The following is a 25,891-nucleotide window of genomic DNA, read 5'->3' as shown; positions in this document are numbered from 1 at the left end:
AGGCACTTGGTATGGGTGGATAGTACTGGAAGGAAAACTAGTGATAATAAATTCAACTTTTAACGTGACTTTACTAATTATAGTGGTTGTTTAAAGAGGTTAGTACATGTTTTTACAAAAATAAGGAAGCAGCTTTAGCCTAGTACTCTAAGACAGACTTACAACACCTGAATAGCATTAGGGAATGCTTTTAGGGTGGATTTTCAGGTGCTTGGGCATGCATGTGCAAGTGGGTTTTGTGGTTGTTATTTCTCTTTAGTCTTCATCATGAGTTTCTCACTTGGAAAGTGCCATGTACTTAGGTCTGTTATCACAGATGTTTGACTGGATCATTTTCAGTTGCTGGATTTTTTTTTTCTGTTGTTGTTTTAATGTTCAATATTTATTCAACCTGCTCTGTTTTGTTATACTGTGTTCATACGTGATGAAATATATGGAGTTAGCAACTTTTCCCCTTTTGAAAAAGATCGATGTTTCGCAAATACCTTACAAAAATGTTCAACTTTTTTGGTTAGCACGTTGCCAATAAAGCAGTCCAAGTGTGCCTCTTGGAGCCTTTTGGCACTGGCCCTGCTTACAGCCCACTGTAAATCTCGGATGGTTCAATGGAAAGTCCACAGATGCTGGGAGGGTGCAGTATTAGCTTTAATATCTGCCCTGTGGGGAACCAGCTTTTCCTTCAGTCCCATTAGACTGCTGTGCTGTCTCAATTAAGTTAATACAATACAATACAATATTTTACTGTTGTGTGATGAGTTGTAGGAGCAGGAGGAGCGGTGCCTTGGAGTGATAGTCTTCCACCCCAAGCATCTGCTTTCTTCAAGTGGGGGATAACTGGCTTAACACATGCTGCTGGCATCTTTTCCTCCTTAGCTTAAGCTTTTCTATTTCATAGTAGAGGGACAGCAGAGGCTTCACTTCCACATTCTGTTTCTGTTCCCTGCCAGCTTGCTGGGACTATGGCACCCACCTGCTCTGCTCTGGTCCTGCACAGAGCCAGGTGGAGGGAAATGCTTCCCATATGGCAGGACACTGCTAGCGTGGTAATGTGGCCTATCACCAGTTTTCTGTGATGTGATCACAGAATCATAGAATATCCTGAGTTGGAAGGGACCCACAAGGACCACTGAGCGCAACTCCTGGGTCTGCATAGATCCACTAAAAATCAAACTGTGTCTGAGAGCATTGTCCAAACGCTTCTTGAACTCTGTCAGGCTCAGTGCTGTGATCACTGCCCTGGGGAGCCTGTTCCAGTGCCTGACAACCCTCTCGGTGAAGAACCTTTTCCTAACACCCAGCCTAACCTTCCCCTATACCAGCTCCATGCCATCCCTCGGGTCCTGTTGCTGTCCCCAGAGAGCTGAGCTCAGCACCTGCCCCTCCGCTCCCCTCGTGAGGGAGCTGCAGGCCGCCATGAGGCCTCCCCTCAGCCTGCTCTGCTCTGGGCTGAACAAACCAAGGGTCCTCAGCCGCTCCTCATGTCTTCCCCTCTAGGCCCTTCACCATCTTCGTAGCCCTCCTTTGGACACTTGGTCTGTTTTATTGTAGTGCCTTAGATCTGAACTTAAGTCACCAAGCATATTCTTCTTTCTGTTTTCATAGTGTGGAGACTTCTGCATGTAATTCATAAATGTCTTGAGTCTCCAAAAGGAGAATTAAAACCTGTTACGATGTTTTGCCATATATACCGTATCTTCATTGAACTAAAGTAGTGGAGGAGTAGCCTGTGTCAAGCAAGCAGCTTCCCTGGGCATTTTGTTTTCTTCCTGCTTTCTTACCCTTCTTTTGTTTAAATTTAGTTCTGTCCACAGCAAAATATCTCAAAAAGTCATCCAGCATTCATTACTTATTTTCTCTAATGGGTTGTTCCATTGTGTCTCACTGGCTTGTGGAACAGACCACAGCCTAATTTCAGAACCAGATGATACTAATATTTACTAATAAAACATATATTCCAGTTATTTGAGTTTGATAATGAAATACAAATAATTCAGAACGCAAGAATTTGAAGCTTTTTTGGCAGAAGTGTTTTTCAGTAAAGCTTCCTGCTGAGCATTCAAGCGGAACAAATAGTTTAAATTAAAAGCTACTTACAAGCTTTATGTATTTATTTATTATGCAGCTGTGAATGGTAAAAGAATAAATTGCATCTTAGAGTTAGTGTAGATGGCTTTCCTGTGGTGGGAGTTTCTGCTAATGGTACTTCGGAGTAACTGTTTTCTGGGGTTTTAGATCCTTTTTCTAGCTGTAGAAAGGCTGCTTTGCCTTTGAGGAGTTTTGTATCTTGGGTCTTTGGCAGGCCTTAGTGTGATAATTTTCTTCTGCTCCTTCAAATGCATCTGATAATTGTTACAGAATTGCTGCCACAACTGTGCCCAGTTCATGGAGACATGAACTCAGTGGTATTTATTGGTTTAGAAGTATCTGTGGAGATCAGAATATGTCTTTCAGGCCTTACGCAGCGTTTTAGCACAATAAAGCTGCTGCACAAGTTTAAATGGTCAATGCAAAGATGGAAAAAGAGAGGATCACCATCCCACTTTACAGGTGGGGAACTGGAAATAGAGAGAGAGTGCTGTTGTATTTTTGTATAAGGAGAGCTCAGGTGTATGACCTTGCAGAAACTACTTTATTTAGCATGGTGAACATTTCCCATACATAAGATAACTTGTTGAGAGTTCCAAATACTTTTAGTCCTTCCTTTTTTTTTTTTTTTTTTTTTAACGTTATAACTTAACTTTTAAGATACGCTTTGAATTATTTGCTTGGGATTTTTCTGGTCCATTTTTTCTAGGTCCATCAGCACAGAAAATTGCTTGTGATCTGTAATACTATCCATTCAGATAGTCCCTTAAAGTTAATTCAACAGCGTGTCTTAAAAGCCCACATAGTTTCATTTTTAATTTAATTAAAAGGATGCATGTTTGCCCAACACTGTGGAGAGTTACGTGATGCAGTCTGGCTACTCAAACTTGAAGGCAGTCACAGCAGAGACCTTTTGGCCTCATGAGCTTTTATAAGAACACGTTGTATTAGGCAAACAGCTGTGTAATGTGAGGGGGTTCTTATTAAAAAACAAGGGGGGATGGGGAGGAGGTTTTTCAATTCCCCCTTTGCTGGTTAGTATCTCCAGTTGGTAAGTAGGGGACAGACAGATTTTAAAAATAGCTACATTTCAACTGCATTACTTCGTCTCTTTTGAAAAAAAAATACTTTGCTGTTGATTGGATCGGCTCTTCATTCTATTATAAGAATGTCATAACTTGACTCTAACGCTTATACAACGCCTTTTGCAATTAGATGATGTAAACCTTCATATCACTAGAGAGGGTCAAATAGTCCCCCTGAGGAGCTAGACCAGTGAGAAAAATGAGCTTTGATGGCTTATATTTATAAATGGAACATTATCCATCATTAAGGATAGGTAGTTCAGGAATTTTTTCCTGAGTGCAAAGGGAAAAATGAGCAACAGAAAGCATTTTTTTGGTTCTCAGTAGCATCATGAACGTGGGGTATTCAATTTAAGTGCAGTTTATTTTCCTCATTTGGGCTAATTCATTTCAGGTTTTATACTGGTACACCAAGAGGTTATCACTGGATTTAAAGACAGATAAATCAGCCACCCAGTCTTTAGTCTTTTTTTGGAAGTGTAGTTGTACATTTCACATATAAGCTGATTATGCCCCCATAAGCACAAAGTTGTCACGAGACTTTATGGACTTTCTGAGAATCACTGTAGATTATGTTACTGAGAATTACTGTGTACATCTACAGTGTGTTGATAACTTGCATCGCTTTTGTGAACTCGGGCCCTGATCCTAACTGCACCTCCTGCTTCTGGCTGGCCAAGTGAAAATGATTCTCTTTTGCTTCAGTTTTTTCATCTCTAAAATAGGGTATGGAAAAAAAAAAAGGGTATGGATCTCCTTTGAATGTTACTTGAACGTCTGCCAACAAGAAGTACATGCTTGCAGCTAGTTATTTGTTTTGTATACTGATGTATTTGCTTATTGATATATTAGTGATGCTTTGTAATGTGGGATACAGTGCTGCTTATTGCTATGTGATAAAACAAGTGCACAAGAGCAGAGAAGCCTTATGCCTGTGAGAGCTAAAGCAGTTCCATAACATTTGTGTGGAAGGCACTCATCTTCAGAGCAAGAGCAACCGCATTTTATGCATGCCATCCCATGATCTTCTTGGTTGATATGAGTGCAGAATAATGACAGCTGGGAAGCCCTTTGTGGTCCCTGATTTTGTTCCTGGCTCTGTAAGGCTGACTTGATTTAACATTTGTGTGATATTCTCAAGGGATGTTGGCATATCATCATCCCTACGGCTTCATTCTTCTGGATGTCTGGGGTTATTCTGCATGGCATGGTTACTCTGCACAACACACACTGTTGAGCAGTCGAGCAACGTCCTGACTCAATGCTGGAAGACCTGCCTACATGCAATCTGTCAATATGTCCAGTTTTCCTTGTGAAATGGCAAGTGGGACAAAGGCAGGAAAGAGCTATGACTTGTTCCTCTAGGTCTCTAGCTACGAGATTCCACATGCACCTTCTCTGCATAACTGAGAATTGCTGAATGCTGGAAGCACTGCTGTGTCAGTGGCATTTGTGCCCCATTTGGCTTTGCCTGTTGTCACCCAACAGAGTCTTGCCCCATGCTCCTGGCCCTGCTATGCCCTGTTCCACCCAGGTGCCACCTCCAGCCCTCCCAGTCCCACAGGGGACATGGGGAGACACTGGAAGCAGCATTTATTTCCTTTGCCCACCTCTGCCTGCTGCTGTCACTATCCTTTTTGGTAAAGCCTAAGGATTAAAGGTGCTTTGTATTGAGCCTCTTGGATACCTGAAGATCCCAGGAGTGGTTGGACCAGGACATGAAATCCTATACGGCAGCAGAGAGAGGTATAAATGTTGTATTGCTGTACAGCCTTGGAGGTAGGGTGAAGTCTCTGGTAGGAAAGTCACATCATCTCTGCAGCCAAGCCAGCTGGGAAGCAAGGGCAGGAGGTGTGCATGGGGTTGTGATTGTCTTCCATGCAAAATCCAAGGACTCCTACACCCAGAGGGGAGACAGCCTGGAGAACAGCCCCCAACAGCACCCAGACCCTCAACCACTTTCCACGCGTGAATTAAACCTATGTGTACACTCTCAACAACGCAGCTCCGATACTTCACATAAATCTGAAACGTGAAAGAGAAGAGCCTCCCGTCTGGTAGGAACCCATCTGTTCTGCATCCTTCCAAGTCCTGGCAGCTGTCCCGCGTGGCGGTGCTGCGTCTGATTCAGGAGAAAGTGAGTGTGTTAAGGAACGCCAGTGCCGGCATGCTGGGGTTGCTCGTGGCAGGGCGATTTGGTGAATGAGTTAAGCATCACGAGGTAGCAAATATGTTTTGTAAAAACAACCTCATCAGGCGCTTTATTTCTAGAAATGTGTGTTCCTTGTGACCTCTTTGTGTATTTTAAGTGCTGTTAAGAATTGGTGTTTTTGTCGTAGGTTTAAAAGACCGTTATGAAGTAGCGGTGTTAAAATAAACAACAGATTAGCAGGTACTGCCTGTGAGATCTGCACTGCAGCCTCTGAGGGGAGTGAGAGGAATGCTGTAAAATCAGTTTTGGCTTTTGGGTGCACGCTGTAACTGGTGCCAGTCAGGTGATTCTGTCCCTGGTTTGTAATACGAAGTTTTGATGGTCATAAGTCCACCTATTTTTGAAATATTTAGGCTATTCTTCTTGCTTGTGTTTGTGCTCCCCTTTCAATGAGGGGCCAAAGAGGCATTTTTCGTGGGTACAGTTTTACTAGGATTGTGTTGTTCAGTGTGTTCACTCCATGTAGTTCCTATTTTGGTGTTGAGATGCTGAAGGAATGCTCTCTTTTTGGAAGGTACTTGGATGGCCAGCAGCATATTTCCGGGCTGTGGCAGTTTCTTCTCAATCTGAGTGCATATTGTTTTATTTGTATATTGCAAGCGGCCTCTGGTTTTTATGAACATGATTTCCTGGAGGGAGAACACCCATATTGTGTTCGTATTTCTATTTTGATTCTTAGCATATTTGTAGATCATCTGTAACTTTTTTTATAGTGGGATCCACAGGGTGGAAGTTTATTTATTAAACTTAATAAAGCTTAAAACACTTGCTGAGATGCATTAAACATGAGACGTAACTGCAATTCTTACTATTATAATGGTATCCATTTTTAAATTGTCTTTTTTTTTCTTTTAATTGTTGATTTAATGCAAAATAATTACTTTGCTCTGGCATGAGTTTAGCAAGAGTAATTTAAAATAAATTGATGAATTGTAGGCTATCTAAGCTTATTGACAGTATTTTGTTTATGTATTCATAATGCATCTATTGTTTTCAAGAACAATTCTGTCAGCTGGTGTAAAGCTGAATTTTCAGCAGTAGTTGGTGGATATGTGCAAACTGGTGATGGAGAGGGGGGGGAAAAAAAAGAGTTAGTTTTCTGGAGCTTGGTTGTTTGTCCCAAGCAGTGGACAAGCGGACAACATCTTGTACCTGCTGGGCTGTTGTGGAGAATCAGCCTTCCAACCACCACTGCTGCCTTCACATCTTCACATCCTTCCTATACCAAAATACAGTAACAGAGACCACTCTGTGATGCTGGCTCTCCTGGATGATCAAGTCTTTTCTATGCTTCCTCCCTACAAAATCATAAATGATAAGTAGTTTATTTGCAGGGTTGCGCTTCTGTGTGATGGGTTGGCAGCTAGTAGTTGGGAGTACATATCACTGCTGCTGCTTTCTGAAGGCTTCAATTACGAGCAGGGAGCATCAACACAGAATAAGTCTTTTGTTTTCTAACATTTCAGTTTGCGGGTCAGCTTACGTTTGTATCTGTATCCAGAAGTTTCAGTACCTTGACCATCACTTCTATTTTATTTTCATTATTTCCTCTTGTTTTCCTGCATCCCTCTCTTGCTTTTTCTGTTTTTTTTTGTAGTAAGATAAAGATGTTTTTAGTTTTCATAAGAATTTTTTGGTGCAGTATTCCTGCGTTCTGTTTTTCTTCCCTGAGTAGCCTGTGGAGTGTTTTTGATGAACACAAAGTCATCTTTTGTTATCTTGTCCAAACCAAACTTAGTTTCACCTTCATTTTATTTTGCCTGGAAAGAAGTATGTAGACAATCCAGTGGCAGAGAATAATTATGAAATACCCGGCTTGTTCTTTCTAAGGCAAGACACTATCCTCTACAGCATGAAATTTGCTGGGTTGCTGAAGGTTATTGTTTTGAAGGCAATGTGAGACTCCTTCTATTAGTTCAGACTGTTTCCTTATGAACTCCAAGATTCTGTGCAGGACAGCAGGTGATCTACTCATGAGCTGGAGGAAGATGGAAAGTTGTATCATGAGCTTTGCCAACAGTATTTTGGTGTGCATGAGGCCAAAACAAACCTATTCTGAACCAAGAAAGCAAGTAGAAGTAGCCTTTGGATGCAAAAGAAGGATATTTCCATGCTGCAAACTCCAGTCCTGGATCTGGATACCATATGATAGTTTTTGAAATAGACAAAGCAACTTGCATGGAATTTTTTTCAGAACAATACCCTCATGTAACGGGCTGTAACGGGCCCTTCTTTCTAATTACAGACGGGGGGATTCTTAGGAACTGGAAATCCAGCATAGAAAGCATTTATGATAGAATTAGGTGTAGATGCCTATGGAGTTTTGGATCCACCAAAAAAAATAGAACTGAAAAACAAACAAAGAACAGGCTGTGTTTGATAATCGGACTATAAACCCTAGCACGCAGTGCTTATATGTGGAGGAACAAATTTCCTAGCAGGCTGGTGCTGTTGTGTAAAGATGGATTTGAGCCAGACTTCCAGATTTGAAACCCCATGAATGCCGGTAGGCTCAGGCCAGCCTTTGGCTTGGGTTCATCTCAAGCATTGCAAGCACAGAAAAGGTATTTGAACATTCACAGTAGCAATTGGAGGTCCAAAAGGGGAAGGTATCTGCGTAATCTGTTCACTGCTTGCACATACAAGGGGCTTATTACTGCCAGTTTGAACCTTTGTCTCCTTGATTGTTACGAGAACATTTTTAGAGCATCTTTGAAAACACACTGCAGCATAGCACGAAGGGAGCACTCCTGGCATGCATCCTCGCTATTTGAATTGGTTGCTTAACTATTCTCTTCAGTGGGAAGAGCTTTATTTAGCTTCTCTAATTTTACCCAAATAATAAGTCTCTTGCACATTGTCCTCAACTATGTGGTGCCCTCTGACAGCCCTTTTTTGTAGCAACAGCTGAGATCGGGTTCCTGAATTGCGTGGTGGATTCAGAGGACAACGGGTACATTACAGTTTAAGTGATACTGCCCTCTGAAAGTGGACTCTAATGGGTAGATTTCAATAAATTATCAATTATATCCAGACCAACTGGAGTGATTTATGTGTTGGTTTTAATAAGCCTTGCGGTCATGTATTCACTTTCACTTTTGCAGCAGAGTAAACTCTGGTTTCCTCTGAATTGTGCAGCTGCTGTAAATGGTAACAAGGCACCAGTGTCAGTCACAGACATGCATCCTGTGCTTGCTGTGTCTGAGGGTTGTGTCGGAAGCTGGAGAGGGGAAAAGTTTCACGTGAAAGTGAACTACATGCAATTACCAATTTATGTGGAAGCTCATGGGGGATTCAGCTAGGGGTGGCACTGAATGGCGTTTCCCTGTTAAAATTGTTCTGTTTAAGAAACTAGAAGAAGAAAGGGAAAAAAATGCACATATGCACTGTTCGGTTAGAGGAAGTTGTCAGAGCATCCTAAAATACTTTCTATTAATGAGAATATAATTGCCAACTTTTACATCAGATGTACTTTATGCAGGTTTCCCGTGGAGAAACCTAAATGAGCATTTATCACTACAGAGGCATTACTGGTGTAGAAGACACAGGAACACACAGAAATATGAATATTTTATGGTTCTGTGACAGAGCTATCACCAGAATGTACCATCTCCTTGAACTGAGCTGCACGCGTGGCACGAGGTTGTGATTTATGTTAGATTGCTTGCCTGCAGAGTGGGACCCACTGAGGTCCATCATGTGAGCAGCTGCAGTGAGTTGCAGATGATAGTAAAGCAGGTAGGAGATGATTTTGCAACTCCGTGCTGGCAGGAGTGGAGTCCCCTTCCCAGCGTCAGGCGTGGAGTAGCAAAGAGCCCGGGGAGGAGACACGGCTGTGACTTCTGCCTTGAGCCCAGGTGAGGTCGTGTTGTTACAGCTGCAGACTTTCACAGCAGTAAGAAGTTGTCACAAATATTTCCCTGCGCAGCATGGCCACACTCGTTGTGTATAAATCTCATAGCAGGTTGTTTCTCAGTTTGCTCTACCAGACACGCTCTGCACACCTGATACCACCGGTACTATGAACTTAAAAGCTCCAACTTTATTGAGAGCCCCGTTATGCCATGTTTTAAGAAATCCCTCTTCTTCCAGGGATGCACTGGCAGACTGGTTTGAGCTAAACTGAAAATTTTATCCTTGGTCTACTCAACTATAATTCTTTCCCCTTTTAATACACATTGTTCATAAACTTCTAGCAATATGTAAGACACAAATTGCATGTTCTTTATCAAAATTGGTGAGATATTGTTACAGCACACATGGCAGGCTATTGAAACAAACTGCTGAGAGAGCTATGTCATAATATCTATGTACCAAACATTTCTGACTCACCCCCACCCCCTGCAGTGATTTTGTAAGTCAGGGCAAAATTTAGACCACTGTTTTTTATCTGGTACATACTTCTAAGGCATTGCTAAACAAAAAGTTAATCTTAAAAACTATGACTTCTTGTTGGGGGTTCCAGGCTTGCCAAAGGAACTTGTGTCAGCAATTTTAAGCTTAGCAGCCACGTAGCTCTGAAGTATATTTATAGATGCTCTTTCATGACAAAAGCTGTGAAATTTCCATTGGCTGTTTGAGTTACGTTTATAGTCGCAGCTTTTTGTTCACTAACATCACTTCAAGAATTCGTATAGAAATGAAGAAAAAACTGAAGTGCACAACAAACAACTCTTCTTTTATTTACACGTATGACAAAGTGATTGGGTTCAAAGAGAAAAAACACTTTTAATGGTTTGACTTAGCACGCATGCTCATGTGGACAGCTGTGGGGTCCTGCACATATACGCATCTTTAACCTGTTTTGTACCGATTTTATTCCCATTCTTGGTTGGAGGTAAATACTTTCAGTTAAAGCAATTATGAAATGCATATGGTTGGCAGTAGAGTTGTTTCAGAACTTTATTTTTGGACAGAGACTTTTGAGTAAATCTGGTGAGGGAGACTTTGAATATATTCTGTATTTCTCCAATTTAGTACAGACAGAGTAGGTGTTATTACTATAAATTTGGATACTGTCATATCACAGTAAAGGCTTTAAAGTCATAGGGTTGTATCATTTCAATAATTGAAAGGTACTGTACCCACCATAAACATGTGGGTTTGCTCGTGGCCTGTGTCATCAGCACTGGTGGCTGTAATTTAGTTGTCTAGCAGCTGTTCCACTGCATTTCTCTTGGCCACTGTCACTTCAGTGGTGTGTGGAGCCCTGAAGCATTGTGGAGCTGGGCCAGTGATTCATTGCTAGTCCATTTTTGTAATAAACAACATTTTATATTCATCTGTTAATGACTGAGCTGTAGATGCAAAATAGAGTTTTGTCAGTTCTTTGATAAGCAGTAGGAACGTGGATGATACCCTTACCCTGCTATTACTGATCTGAAGCTTTCTGTAGTACTCACTGCCTTCTGCTTTGTCTTAGGAGTGTGGAAAGATTAAGTCATGCTACTGCTTTGCTACCTTTGTGTTGTTTTTTTCCTGAAGACCTCCCCCAGTTTACTGTAGGAGCATCGGCTCAATTCTGCCTCCGTTTGTCCTCTTCTCATTGCTGTGTTTATGGAGCAAGGGGCTGAGCTTCATGGTCAGCTCACGCAGATCAGCAGGGTCCAGCCATGGACCTTGCACAGAGTCGTGGTGAGTCAGTTATCTCACGAATCCAGCTGAAATTTAACTTCAAAAAATATTGATGTGTCAGTTTTTGATCAACTCTGAAATGACCGTACCACAGGTGCTGCTGTGACATATTTTGTGTCTCATCACCAAGGAGAAAAACTTGGTGTTACATGTTTCTTATCATTGTTATAAGCCTGTATGTGTGAGGTGTTGTTACGATGGGGATTCTGGAGAGACAAACGAGCACAGGGAATGAGAAGCAGCCACCAGAGAAATGATGCCTGTTGCTTTATCCACACTTCTGGTAAGGAGCAGAGTAAGCAGATCAAGTCAATAAGCCATTCTTGCTGTAATTGCCTACCCTGCTTCCAGACATTTGACCCTGGCTTGGAAGCTGGTCTAGGGCCAGTCAAGAAAAGAGCCATCACTCTCATGACTCAGAGTCAGCTTTGCTGAAATCGTTAGTTAAGCCAGCACATAACCAATGTGAGACCAGGATCAAGCTGTTCTGTTGTTTGTTTTTGTTTGTTTGTTTGTTTGTTTCTTCCCCACAGCGACTGATGACATTTAGTTTATGAGCTTATTGTCATCTTATTTTATAGTCAATGGGATTCAATTTATGTATTAAACGTTAGTTGCTCTCCCTGGCTTTTCTAGGACGAATCCTGGACTTGAAGACTGGAACGGTAAAGAAAGAGGGTCAGCAGTCCTCAATGAGAATGTGCATGGGATCGAGACGCTCTTTCATATGCAGGATGAGGTATGTGTATACTTGATGTTCCTGTTACAGTCCCTTCTCAAATTATAGGCTCCACACATTGTGTTGCACTTACTTGACCTTGTTTAAAAGCTGAAGCTGTAATGACACATTCCTATTAAGAATTTCCAGAATGCTTACTTTTGTAACTGTAGTAAAACTGAAACTTGTTTTCCTTCATGATTAATGACAAAGCAGTACCTCATTTGTGTTGCAGTTATTTTTATCAGTATGGGGTGTTGTATGCTTTCCCCAGAGAACTGCATGACAACTTCATCCCTGGAATGTAAGCCATTGTCTCTTCTGGTCAAATTATTCGAATCAATACTTTGGGAACTGAGCTTTCGCAAGTGTAATGAAAGCCCAACTCTGTGTATTTTTCCAACAAACCAATAATATTAGAAGAATCTTGAAGACAAACAGGAATTCAGCTGCAAACTTGCCCGCTATGGAAGAATTAACCTAAGCCTGGTATGAATTAACCAGATGTCAGCTGGTTGATTCTAGATAAATGAGTAATTGTTGGAGGATTTTTATTTTGCAATTTTCCAGCTTCTCCTGTATTGCTTGGGCTTCCTAAGAGGTCTGCCTGCCCAGTGGTTCTGACTAGAGCTTTGTGGACACTTTTATTGTAGTGCAAACTGGATAAGATGTGTATTGCTATTGCAGTAACTTCCTCTCTGTGTGGCTGGGGGGGAAGTACGTAATTGCATCTGCAACCTATATCCAATATGTACTCTGAGAACAGATGATGTAGAATTTGTTATGAAATGGAACACACAAACCAAAATATTTGACACGTTACAACAGATCCATGTGCTTCTGTTAATTGTGGTGGATATTCTTCCAGTCATGCAAGGAGTCAGAATATATGGCTGTTAGGTGCCTTTATAAGGGGTTTGTGTACTTCACGCCTGCAACATCAGACTTGAAAGCTGTAGCTCCTTTTATGCCTTGGCATCCTCGGTCCATGCAAAGAGTGCCTGTGCTTTAGACTTCACTCTTTTTTGTAGTGATATATGCAGGGCAGTGGCCATAATTTAAACAAATAATGAGTGTTGGAGGATGCAGTAAGAAATGTGTATTTCAACAGTAGCGTTCATCAGACAAGGAGAACACTTCAAAACTGAAGGATGAGGGCTACACTCTGAAGACCTGTTCTCATACTTTTTTTCTCAGTGCTCTGCAATATATGAGGTTGCTGCTCCCGCTGATTTTAACTGTATTTGGCCTTTGAAATTCTGAATCCAGTATCATGCATGCATCCTCTCAAGTAACGCTAATTGTAGTTTTCTCTATTGTAGCTTGTTAGGAAACAAAATATGGTGGCTTCAGACAAAGATTTCTTTAGAGACGTTAAGTCTGATTATTTGCTATTTGGTAAGCATCTTTTCTTCTCTAACAAGGAGACAGCAACCCACAGCCAGTGCCAAGGATGGTTAGAGCTGACTAGTTAGGCTTTTGAATGTTATTTAGCAAGGCTGACACAGGGTGAGGAGCCAGGAGATGTCTTGAGATACATTTCTGGACGTAGCAGCTGTGGTTGGCCAGCATGGGCAAGATGCTGCTGGTTGGCAGCGCCTTGTCTCTTTTGAAAGACAGCAGCCTGAATCCTGTGGTGTTACTACATTTAACTGCTAATTTCACGGGGAAAAGAAATACAGCCTGGCAGAGAGACACTTGGAACATTGTTTTCCCTTCCTCCAAGCTGCACATAATAGTCATGTGAGGAGGACTTTTTTGTGCAAAGAAGGCCTAATGTCCTGTTTACTGTTTTTCCCCAGCTTTTAAAACGATTCAAATTGCAGTTATTTTTTAACACTGATTCTGGAAACTCCAGTGCATGAAAGTAGTTTTAGACATTCCAGTAGTCCCATTGTTTTTGTAATTCTGAATCTTACTTTAATTGTTCATTCATTCTCATTGGCAGTGACTGGTAAAAATAAATAAATAAAAACCTTGTTAGAAGAATGATCCTCAAATAATGTGAACTTTCCTTGGGATTACTTCTTTCATTGTTATTGTTCTTTTTGTCAACTGCAAATGAACTGTTTCAATCCTTCAAACTATTTACTTAGCTTCAAACGGACTGTTAAAATTATGCTGTTACACATAGAAATGCCACAAAATATACAGGAACAAGTGTTAAACAAAATTACTTGTCAGTAATAAATAGTCCATTCTTGCAAAGATTAGTTTAATATCTAACAATGTTATAGCTGGTGTGTGGCAGTTGTAATGCTCTGTCCAAGAAAGCTACTAATACACTGAGATTTTTTTGTGTCGGTGTGTGGGGACCTGACTTATATTCTTGTCTAGTTTTCACCCTTTTTGTAATTTATATCGTGAAGTGTATCTGTTCTTAAGCCACTCTTGGAATTTCTGTTTCAAATAGTCCTTAGGTTTGGGGGGTTGGAAGGGAATCTTTATTTTTCTTTATAACATAGAGAAAATATTTGTAGTATACCCAAAAGGCTTGAGCTGTGAAACCCGCAAGTTCTAAGAAAACATGTATCCGGGACTTCCTGTCAGAAATAAATATCCATTATGGTCTATTTATGCATACTAATAGAGATCTTAAAATGCATTTTCATCTCAGGTATTTATGTTCATTTTTGAGCCCTTTCAAATATGAATTTACTTTTAGGTGTGGAAATGCTCCTCTGGATCATTTACCTCTGAACAGAATAACCACCATGAGAAAAAGATACAGGTACTATTACTTAATTTACTGCAACAGTCAGTTGCCATAAGCACTCTCATTTTTCCACTGGTCTAATGCTCAACTGAAGAGTACTACCTGGACAAACATCTGCGTTAGCATACAGTGTGAAGTAGCCCTGGGTCACAGGGGAGGAGGGCTTGCCACTCAGCTCAGCTGTGGCAGAGTCACTGGATCTTTTTGCGAGCTGTTAGCAAGTCACTCGATTTATTTGTCTTAACCAGCACCATATCTGAAATATGTTTCATTATATTTCTCTGAGAAGTATTGTGGAAAACAGGTAAGGTTTGAATAGCATTATAATAGAGCTGATGTTGTACAAAACTCTAGGTTGGCTGTTTCTAATATAACTTAAAGTTAACGATAAATCATTAGTAGTTTTAAAATGTAAAGCTATAATGCATGTCAATCAATGTGATGTTTTTGTGTTTCCTTTTCATTTAGGAATGGCCTTGGCCCAGTAAAAGAAGGCGAAGCACAGTATGCTGTTGTCCATTGCACTGGCTATATCAAGGCATGGCCACCAGCAGGTGTGTATCTTGTATGTGGCATGCAGCGCACTGTCTGCAAAGAGAGTTGGAAACATGGCTCAGGATCCATTTGCTGGTAGAGAGCCAGTCTTCTATCTGATCTTGAGAAGCTTTTGATATCAAGCAATCAGCAGTTGTTACACTCTCAGAATCTCCCCATTGCTCCCTGTGAAACCCTTCTCAATTTTATTGCCATGGAGTGCTGTAGGAGTTGTCAGTAACGTGGGACCACAGCAATTGAAGCCAAAAGTTTTCAGTCTGATAGCCCACATAAAGATGGCCAGATTTTAAGCAGGTGAACACAGAGTGCTTGTACCTCTATAAAACACCAACTAGTGCTTTTATATTTAAGTACCAAGTTGCAAGAACCCACATATGAAAATGTGTAATTTCAATTTTGGTGCATAGGTCTTCACTTCAAAGTGGTGGTGGAAGTGAAGAATGTTCAGCGTTTGTGATAAGTTCTCTATTAAGGCTGTTTTTCTGAGAAACAAGTCTTGATGTGTTTCTTTGAACTACAGAGAAAACGTTTACCTTCTGTAACTTAGTAGTGCACATGGGAATATTTACATTGGAAAAATTCAAAGAGGAGACAATGGAGTTCATCCAGACATCATCATGAACTGGGCTGGCTGACCTTGGCATTTGCAGTAGTTGAAGAGCGCTGTTTGCAATATGACAGCACCTGGCATGAATCAAACCACGAGTTGTCCTGCCCTTTTGCGGTTGTATACCACAAACATAAATCACATTTATGCAGGGATGAATGCTAAAAGTAGTTTGCACCGTGTCTGTACGCTGGTGTGCAGATTACAGGCGTAAACCTCTTGTTGATTTCCTGCTGAACTGTAGTTCAGAAGTTATATAATAGTTCAGTTACCAGTGATTTTCATCTTGCACACAAGTACACGCAAACAAATATACATGTTTAAAATAGTACAGAACTGAAGCTTGTGACATTGTCTGTAACTTTTGCAGCCAAGAACAGGGCTAATTTATATCACACGTGATCTGTGCTGGTTCAGACCACAATGCAGACAGTGTAAACCTCTGCTCTTATTGCTAACAGGATTTAATATACTTCAGTGTGATGTAGAAGTCAAAATGTTCCAATTTCATTTCAATCCCAGAAGAGTGAACAGAACAGTGTATGTAAATTGCTCTATGAAAATGAAACATTTTTGTTTGCTTCCACAAAGAGGTCAACCTTTCTGTTGGTATTCCCAAGCATAAGTAAATTTAGCTGTGATATATAGGATGTCTCTTCAGAAAGATGCAGGTCAAATGAGATTTCTTGGAGATCCTCGCTCATTTCAAATGAAAAGCTTCCTGTACAGTATTGGAACCTTAGAGTTCTAATGCTTCAGGGCTGTGAGGTGTTTTCCCCTACTCCAGCTCCTCCAGAACCACACAGTTGTCCCATGCTTAGCGTCCTCTCCAGTCTCGTCTTCAATAGTTTATGGGAAGATTATGCCACTGTGTGTTCTTGGACTATATTTCACATAAGATCAAGCAGGAATTTTCTTGTCTCTGTTTCCAGTGTTCTGGTGCACTTCGAGAAGGAATTCATATCCTGTCAGCTTTTACTTTGCTCAGTTAAACCATCCCACTTCTAATCTGCACTCTTACTATGTACTCTTTTCTTTGCACTTACTCATATTTTAACTTCACTCTTCAAAATGTGGGTCACCAGAGCTATAGAGTCTTGTTCCAGATGATAGTGCAGTGATATATAATGAAAAGGGTATTTCCTGTCCTGACTGGCAGTATATGATATGGTCTGTTTCTCTTTTATATGACGCATCCTGTTGGCATCTTAAGTCGCCTAATATATATACCAGACTGTCTTTTCCTCAGTTGTTGTCACTCAAGATCTTCCAGTTTATAACAAAAATAGCTGTGAATTGTGTGATCTTCTGATTTCGTAATACGAAGTTTCATCCAGTTTCTATTGCTGTAGTCTGTGGCAGTTATTGGTCCCCAAGTGCATGCTTATGCATTTAGCAATGTTGAATTTCATCCCATTTCTATTACTCCTCTCCTCAAAATCCCATGGTGCTTCCCCTATGATATCCCAGTGCTCCTCCACAATGTTAATGCCTCCAAACTATAGCACAGTCCTAAGGGATGTTCTAGTCTTTTTAAGAGCCATATGTGGAATTTCAGAGTTCTTTTATGTTACCATCCAGATTGTTACTCGTCACAGTCATGCCTCAGTGCCTTTTTCAGGGCATATAGCACAAAATTGAGACATCTTTCATGACTATTTATTTGCCCTCACCCCCAAGTCTTACCCAGTTTGTATTGGTGATTATCATGTATACGGCGTCTTTAGGAGCTGAACGGGAATATCTAAAGGCTGAATTGGCTTCCAGTATATTTGGGTAAATCAGTGGCAACATTACTACATTTGTTCTCATTTCCAGCGGTAATTCAACCATAACGTGCAAAGCAAATGAAATAACTGCACAAGTAATCGAATTTGCTAAAGCTTTTCCACCCTGTAATAAAATTACTTTTTTTCAAGTCAGGTAGCAATTAACAAGCCCCTGGCCTTTTCATCATCTCTGCATTCACGGGAATAAATGTGTTTGTGCCAAATGACAGCAGTTTTAAAAATTAGCTGTAGAAAGTATCATTTTCACTTATTTTTCAATTGCCAAGTGGACACTCCAATATAAACTCTGTATCTTGTTCTTTCACAGAATGCAATGTGGCATGTGCATTATGCAACTAAGACATAAGGCATACTTCATAAAGAAAGTAGCAAATATTTAGCAAATTAACTTAATCTGCACTTAATTAAATTTGTTTAGCACCCAGTATTTTCTCTTTCTGGGTTGTATTGCAATGTCCGTCGCCAATGTGTTAATTCTTTTTCAGTCCCACACAAGCAGTAGTGATGCAGAAATGCCAGACAAGAACTGCTGCACCATCAGTGTTAATGTGATAGACCAGCTGGTCAAAGGTTTGACCGTTGCTGCTATGAGTAATCTATGCTAAATCGCTCAGGTAATTTGAATATTTTAAACATGAAAACAAATGAACTATAAACAGCTGTCATCAGTGTGGTGGCATGTTTTAAGGATCGGGCTTGTTTTTTCAGAGATCTAAAATAGAAAGCAAATTCTGTTTTGTCTCATGTCTGTGGTCAGTGTGAAATCACTTCTGCCCATCTAGCCTTTTTTCTTTTTTTTTCTCACCTTTATGGAGCAGCAAGGCTCACTTACTTATTGGCAGGCTGCCCGTAGTGCCTTTTTCACTGTACGATAGACGGGAGAGAAAACAGAGGAAGCATCATACCTCATCCTCCTTTCAGAAGTGAGCAGAGAGCAGGCAGGACCCGTGGGCAGCACCTGCCTCCTTCCTAGCAAAGCAGACCAAGGAGAGCTGCGGTCTGTGCTCCCTCTGCATTCCCCTGCAGAAGGTGCTCTTTGGCTGTTCCCTTAATCCCGTGGGGTTTGCCTTTGGTTGAGTGAACCACAGAGGGAAGACAGCTGCTTGGAGGGGTGGCTCTGCTCAGGCTGCATGTTTTCCTGGTCTGTTCATTGTCCTTTGTGTCTGCAGCAGAAGGGTAAAGTGCACGTACAAACCCCAGCATATGACACCTGCACACCCATACGCTCACAAATTTTAAGTTGACCTCAGGTGGACTCTGCATCCGGATAAGTTTTGTGTGGAAGTGAGAGGATTCAGATCTTCCAGATCAACATTCCAACCTGTTATGTTGTTCATTTCTTACATGGAGTGTATGTTAGTAACGACAGTGCAGTGTTGCGTTATTTCGAATGAGATGAAAAGCCCCCTTGTTTGAAACTGGCTGTGTACCAACTCCAGGCTTTGTCCCCCTGTTTCCCATGAGGCAGCCCAGCTAGAAGACCGTGTGATTCTTAGCCCAGAGAATGCTTCAAGCTCATAACCAGTCACAAAATTGAGAAGTGCTGACCTTTTCCTGATTGTTCAGTTTTAAACTTAAGCAAGTACTTACTTTACAAATTTTTCCTCCCAGAGCATCTCATTCCTGAAAGGAAATTAATCTTATGTAGTCCATATGATATTTTCCTAATGGTTTATTTTCATGGCGTAACAATTGATGGAAAATATTTGGTGGAGAGAGAAGATACAGTCTGTCAAGATGTTGTTAGTTTTCTGTAAATCAAAAACAGGACCTGCAGAAGAAAACATTGTGAAGAAAAGGCTTAGATAGATCCTTATTTCAAAAACTTCAAATAAAAAGTCCCAGAATAATGTTGAATTCAAATAATGTTGAAATCTTCCTCTTTTTTCCTCCTTAGTTTTTTATCTTAAAAAAGAAACAGTTTGGTCTTCCAAGTCAGACTTACGGTAACGTCTTAACCACAGCATGCCAAAGCTGTTAGGTTATTTTACAATTTTGGCTGGAATCTGGACGTTTGTGTAGAGTACTCCCTCTTCCAATACAAAATAAAATAGTTGCTTGAATATTCTTTGCACTGCTGTCATTTTAAAGTTCTGGGTTTTGCTTTGTTTTTTAAAAAAAGAACGTCAGCTTTTAGTGGGATTTTCACAATCGTTTTCTTTGGTATGCTGTAAATATCCACAGTTTCCACTGTTGTGTATGAGAAATAATCTCATGCAATGCAGTTTCATGCACAGGCGTATAACTCTATCAGTAATGGTTCTGATGGAGATAGGCATTTATAGGGGATTGTTAAAGATCACTGGGCACTCACTTACATCTTTCTAAATACTCATAAATGATTTATTTTTGAGTGTAGTGAAGTGAAACCACAAATCCACTAACACAGTTCTGTGTCTCGCAGAAAGTATGGGGCAGAAGGACAGAGAAAGAAGGCAGAAAATGAAGTTTTTTTCTGTTGTTAGAGCCAACTGGAAGCTCAATGGGAAAACTAAAAAGTTCCTTATGTCCACATAAACACATGCCATTACCCTGTGGGAAACTGTTTGCTGGCACACAGGACACTTGGAAATTAAATATAACCTCTAACAGCACAGTGTTCTATTTGTGATGCTCAGTTGCAGGCTTAGCTTTGTAAAATGTTGATATTAACTTGAACAAGCATCACACTATATTTATTATTCGAGGGGAGCATATACTTGGTGTTGAGAAATAAAGCCTCTGTCAGGGTTACATGTAAAGAATGTGAATAACTGATGTATGTTTATTCTGTTCATGTCTTCTGAAGGTCAGCAGCATGGCTGCTCTCCTGCATGCTTTTGGAACTTTCCTGTCGGTGCTGATGGTGCTTGATGAACTTAAAGAGCAATGTTACATTTTGTTAAGAGCTGCACAAACCTGTCTTAACAAAGTCTGTCTTAAGAAAATAACTTCCATCTGTGGAGTGCTATCAGTAACAGCCCCTACACTGCAGACAAGTGGACAGTCATTTTGGCATATTTTTGCCCTGGGCACTTTTAGAGAAATGCCAGTACTTTACTGGATCGTGTATTGATGAATTCCAGCCAGGTTGTTTTTTATTCATAGTGTGTCTTGTGGGATAAGCCAACTAATAACTTTTCCAGTGTGTTACGGAGACCAAATATACTCCATCTTGAAAAAAAAAAAAAAAAAAAAAAAACACTAACAAAAGGTGAAGTTTAGATCAACACCTTCCCTTGCCAACACTGAGATCCATCAGAAATGGTGTTTCTTAGCTTGGTTTAATTTTGGAGATTGTTTATGTTGCTTTGAGTTTATTTGGGCAGTAGCAAGCCTGAACAAAGTTCCTAAAAAGGAAAGTGCTGTTGAAAGCTGCAGAAAAAAGATTGTGCAAAGTGGAAGCCATCCAGCTGGGTGTCTTTGCTGTCATTTCAATGCACTGTGCCACTAAGGAAGTGGCTGAAACTGCTGTTGGACACAGGAACATACTTCAAAATTGTCCTCTCCAAATGGAAAACTCCATTTAAAAGAGATTTTTTGGTTAAGATTATCCACTCAGGAGGTCTAAAATTTCTTCCTTAAGAACACGCTTCTCTGTGTTTAAGTGGCCTACTTCTCAGAAGTCCCAAGCATCCCCCAAGAAAATCCTCTGGAGGTGGCAGGATCTCGAGTCACTCACCGTCAGTGAAATCAGACCTCTGCTACTGAGCTGTCTGAGCGTAACCGCCATTACTTCAGGTGCTGGCTTTTAGGATGTTTGGGTTTTTGGCTGACACTTGAACTCATGGATTTTCCCTGGTGTGGAGCTCAGGGCTGAGCGATGTCCCCACAGGCGTGCAGTCCCTGCTGCAGTCTTCCAGCCAAAGTGTTACAGTCCTCTCCTGTTTCTCCAATTTTTTTTCTTCACATGGTTGTTTTGTACGCTGCTGCATTCCTTTCACATCAAAGTCAGCATCCTCGTGTTCCTTCTGCCACATCATTTAATTTGTCATGCTCTCGGTTCACCCCTCCATTCACAGCTTTGTAGGATGAAACAGAGTCGGATTCCCTTTGCAAACTGCATTATACAATCCTCAGTTAACCATTTTACACCTATTTAAAAAGAAAATTGGTCACGTGGAGGAGTCTGTGTTTAGGTTCAGCAGCTCAGCCTTCCCTACCCATCACATGTATGTGATCAAGCAGCCATGTGTCTGCCAAAATCCTGTCTTAAGTGGACAGGATTTTTAGTTGATATGTTTGATGCTGCTTTTTCAGGACAATCTTCTTTTTTTTTCTTAAGAGGCAGCCAAATTCAGTTCTTTTGCATATTGGAGCTGTCATTAGTTAATTACTAGGCCTTGTGTTGAAGAAATAACTCTGTAAACACAGCAAGGAAGAAAAACAAAATAATTCTGTAATCCGACTCTCTTAGCTGTGGTTTCACGTTGGTGGTTTGTGCAGTTGGTGATATGCTGCTCCCTCAGAGCGTGCGGCTTATGTTTGGAGGCTTTTTCATGCTTTGCCTTGTGGGTGAAGAAAGAGAGACTGGAATAGTGGTGTGTGAAACGGCAAAGCGATGCTTTGTGATTTAGCTGCCTGAAGGACCCGATTAAGGACCTGATAAACTGCGGGCAGCACAACGCAGTCCCGCAGGAGGTGTCTGTGCAGCCTGTCTTCGTTTCAAGGATGTTTTACATGGCCCCAGTCGGGTGAAGCTGTGGTTCAGTGGAGGTGCTTGGTCAGAAGCACAAAATTGAAAAATAGTAGGATTCTGCCCGGTGTTACTTTTAACTGCTGTGTTTAATGACCGATTTCTTGAAGTGTATTCCTGAGGTCAAATATTGCCATCTTGATCTCTTTGCACAACTTCTAAGAAAATACTTCAAAGCAAGTTCCCTAACTTTTGTTGAGGGATATTGCGTAGGTTTAGAAGCTAAATTTAGGGCCAAATTTATATCTATGGATAGTAATATCATTGTGTAAAAGACAACGGATTTCTGCCTTTTTTTCAGTTCTGAGACATTGAAATTTCTTACTGTGCTTCAATTTCCCACTTGTTAGAAGGGACAATAGTGCGTTGCCTTTGTAAGCCTCTTGAGATCCCTTTCGGAAGTATCGTAGTTAGCTGTTGGTGGCTGCAAATGAGGTCAGCCCCCCAAAACTGTGAATTTTGTTGCAAATAAAGTTTGTGATCATGATAAATATATATGCAAAAACATGTTTTCATCCATACTTTCTGTATTTTGTTTTGTTGTATAGCACATTAAGAACTGAAAAATACCTGTAGAATGATATTTAGAAATTGACAGGGTTGAATTCTTTTGATACAAAATACATCATTCAGAAACTCCTTCATTCAGTTCCTTTACTAGCATTTATTGCCATTTTTCAGAGGCATCATTTTAAACAGTGGTATGCCATCATCCTCTGCATGGTCCAAAGATTAACCTATGTGGGGAATTATAAATTTTGAGAATAAGGTGGCTGTTGTTTCATAATTGGTAACTGCTTTGCAATTAATTTCATTGATGAATCTCATTGAAGCCAAAAATGCATCTTAAATGATTCACTGCCTGTTGTGACTGAATTCCTTGAAAAGTCTTGTGAAAGAGCTTGCAAATCACATAAAGTAAGTCATCAGTGTCACTATGGGGAGATGTTTTTTTCAAATCCTTCATAGGAAACTGGTATCTCAAAACTTGAGTTAGGAAATAGCCTTACTAAAAGTTTAGCCAGCTAGTGAGTAAACAGAGCTAATCTGAGTGTTCCTATTTGTGAAACACTGAGATGGAAACCAGTACACATGTATGTTTTGAAATTATTCCTGTGTTTATGGTAGTTACTCCTGTTACACAACTGAAACATGCACTGTTAGCTAAGCATCCGCATTTTTTCAGTCTTTCAACGTAACGACCCAGATTTAGTCCATTATAGAAAAAAGTAAAACCGGCTGTTAAATGTGAGCACGAAGTTCATGAATAATCTAGGCTGTGCCTTGTTTTTAAGGCTGTTGATAATAGATTATGCACAAAGAAAACTGAATGCAGCGTGTGGCGACTGACCATATTAAGTGACAACATGGTTCCAGTAACATGCTGCGGAGCAATACTCATGGAAATGTTGTTGCCCATTTCAGTGCGGCTTGGAGTTTTCGGTACCTGCTTTGTCTTCAGCAGCTGAAATATTGCTGCAGTATTTGCTGTATTTGCATTTGAGATGTGTAGGATCGAGCACAACTGAGAAGGATCATCTGATCTGAACCCAGAGATAACGTCTGAGTCCTAGAGAAGGTGATAAGGTCATTTGGTATGATTCAGAGCATCTAGAATAGCACAGAACCAGGCCAGCAGCATCTCTGCTCATCCGAGTTTCCTAATTATAACAGTATTTGTTATTGTTTACTTTAGGAATGACTATACCAGAAGAAGACGCTGATGTGGGACAAGGTAGTAAATACTGCCTCGTGGCAATAGGAAGGCTTCAGGTAATGCCAGTCTTTCCTTATGTAAACTACTTCTGAAAACTTAATCAGTGTTGTGGTTTAGGTGTAAAGAATATATACGAAGTTCTGGTTCTTGACTATAGCTTTTAATATGCTTCCAAAGCATAAAGTGCCTTGATGTCTGTGTGCAGTCTGTGGCTTGCTTAGAATACATCGACAGAACAATGACAATGTGATTTTGGTACACGTATGTTTAACCCACCAACAGCAACAAAGATGCTCCTGGAACATGAGCACACGTAGACCTGCTGTTCTGTAGGGTGCGTGGGGCTGCAATGCTGTGGGTGATGAGAACCATGGGAGTACAGGTGCTGCAGATGGTAGGTTTAAGTGGCTCCCAAAAACAGCAGTCTGCTCCCTGCTGTTCTCTCACCTGTCCTCTCTTTCTGGTTAATCAGTTACTTGAAGGAAGGTAATTGCAGGAGTTATTTTGAAAATGGTAAAGATAAGGCAGTCAAGAAGCACTTAACATCTAATGGCTTTTTTTCTCAACATGTGTTGTATTTTGCATTCAGAGGTGATGCCAGCTGAGGGAACTGTGAGAATAAAATTTTACTGCCTTTTTGTCCCGACTGTTGCAACCGATGTGTTATATTTTCTTCCTTTGCCCATTGCTGGTGAGAGTTCTGAGCTGGATCTGGAGCGGTTGCAGTGAATCTCCTTCACCATAGCAGGAAAGCTAGTTTTTAGCTTTGCAGCGTGGGAATTCTGCCATGAGCGAATGTGTTTGGGCCTCCTGCATGATCCCTTGTTGGCCTGCACTCGTTGCCATATGCTAGGATGGCATCACTCCTTCTTGTAGGGTAGAAGGGACCCTTTCGTAGAGCACAGCTGCCAAGCCTGCCTTAGTCAAGGCACACAGCCTCCACGTTACTGGAAACGTCAGCACTTCTGCAGAGTGTGTCTCTATTGTGATGGCAGACCTACAAAAATATTGCACGATGTTTTTGAAGTTAATCATACTTTTTATAATCAGGGGTAATATATTCCACTAATGGAGAGAAGGAAGTTATGGGGATTCATATGTTAGAGCTGCCAAAGAAAAACTATTTCTGAGAAAATCGCATTAGTAACATGTGGAGTGTCAAAACATCTGTTAGGTTACAGAAGCCAGCAGGGCTATGGGAGGGAGGGCAAGAGGAGGCTCTGGGGATGGGTTTAATCACAAAGGAGTCAAGGTACAGAAATGAAAAGCTGTGCTCTGTAACAGTAAATTGAAATCTTGCATACAGTTAACTGGCAAGTCTGCAACAAGATAGCAAAAAATGAGATTTTGTTCCTTTTGCGTTGGCACCTTGTTAGCCTCGTTGGCTCTGGAAGTTGTAAGAAAAACAATAGTCTCTTTTGTAGCCCCAGCAGGAACAAATGGAAATGAAGTGGCCTGATTGCACAGGTTTCAGGCAGAGAGCTGCAAGTGCTTCATTCTGTCTGATGAGCTTTGAGGAGCGTTTACAGGAGAGCTGTGTCTCTTCATTGCTAGCAGCCCCTTGCTGGTCTAACAGCATAACCTACAGCAGCCTGTGGAAAACTTGGTCAGGTTGTCTGGGAGTTTCAGGTGAGGCTCATCTCACCTGACTGCGGTTATCTGAAAGCTGAATGCTTAGTCTGAGCTAGTCCTAGATCCATTTGCAGATAATGAGTTGGCCTCTTCTAAAGAGTGACCTTGCCATCCTGAAATGGCTGGCTTGACTTGTCCTTGGGGAGGCTCTCGTTCTTGGTCGGCAAGGGCAGGAACCAAGATGCCTAACTTCAGTGTGGTCCCACACAGTGAGATGAATCCAATCGTATTCTATCCTTACTGTTTCCTTCCTTATTGGGAACTTCTGATGTATTTGTTTTCCTGCTGTGTCCTTAAGCCTAGGAAAGTGTCGTGGGGTGAGGTAATTGCATTGCAAAGTAGCATAAAGGCAGTTCTATGTCATACACCCATGCTGTTGTTTTATATATGACTTTCTCAGTAGTTAATAGTCTGCCAACAGATTTTGTTCTTTAGCTTTGTTATCAAATTTGAGTTCAGGTTGCT

At 40.9% G+C, this 25,891-nt stretch overlaps 1 protein-coding gene across 8 annotated transcripts in view; it reads left to right on the top strand.

Annotated features, from left to right (window-relative positions):
• Positions 1–25,891, top strand: part of ARNT2 (aryl hydrocarbon receptor nuclear translocator 2) — a 107,269-nt gene that overhangs the window by 46,799 nt on the left and 34,579 nt on the right. For all 8 annotated transcript variants that reach the window (XM_035554640.2, XM_035554641.2, XM_035554639.2 and 5 more), the window contains 4 exons: positions 11,653–11,755; positions 14,400–14,465; positions 14,919–15,004; positions 23,774–23,850. In XM_035554640.2, the coding sequence (XP_035410533.1) occupies positions 11,653–11,755; positions 14,400–14,465; positions 14,919–15,004; positions 23,774–23,850 (332 nt within the window). The remainder of the gene's footprint in view (positions 1–11,652; positions 11,756–14,399; positions 14,466–14,918; positions 15,005–23,773; positions 23,851–25,891) is intronic.

The sequence above is a fragment of the Cygnus atratus genome, chromosome 11 (assembly GCF_013377495.2).
Source record: "Cygnus atratus isolate AKBS03 ecotype Queensland, Australia chromosome 11, CAtr_DNAZoo_HiC_assembly, whole genome shotgun sequence".
NCBI classification, from domain to species: domain Eukaryota; kingdom Metazoa; phylum Chordata; class Aves; order Anseriformes; family Anatidae; genus Cygnus; species Cygnus atratus.
This window is presented reverse-complemented; position numbering and strand designations above follow the sequence as displayed.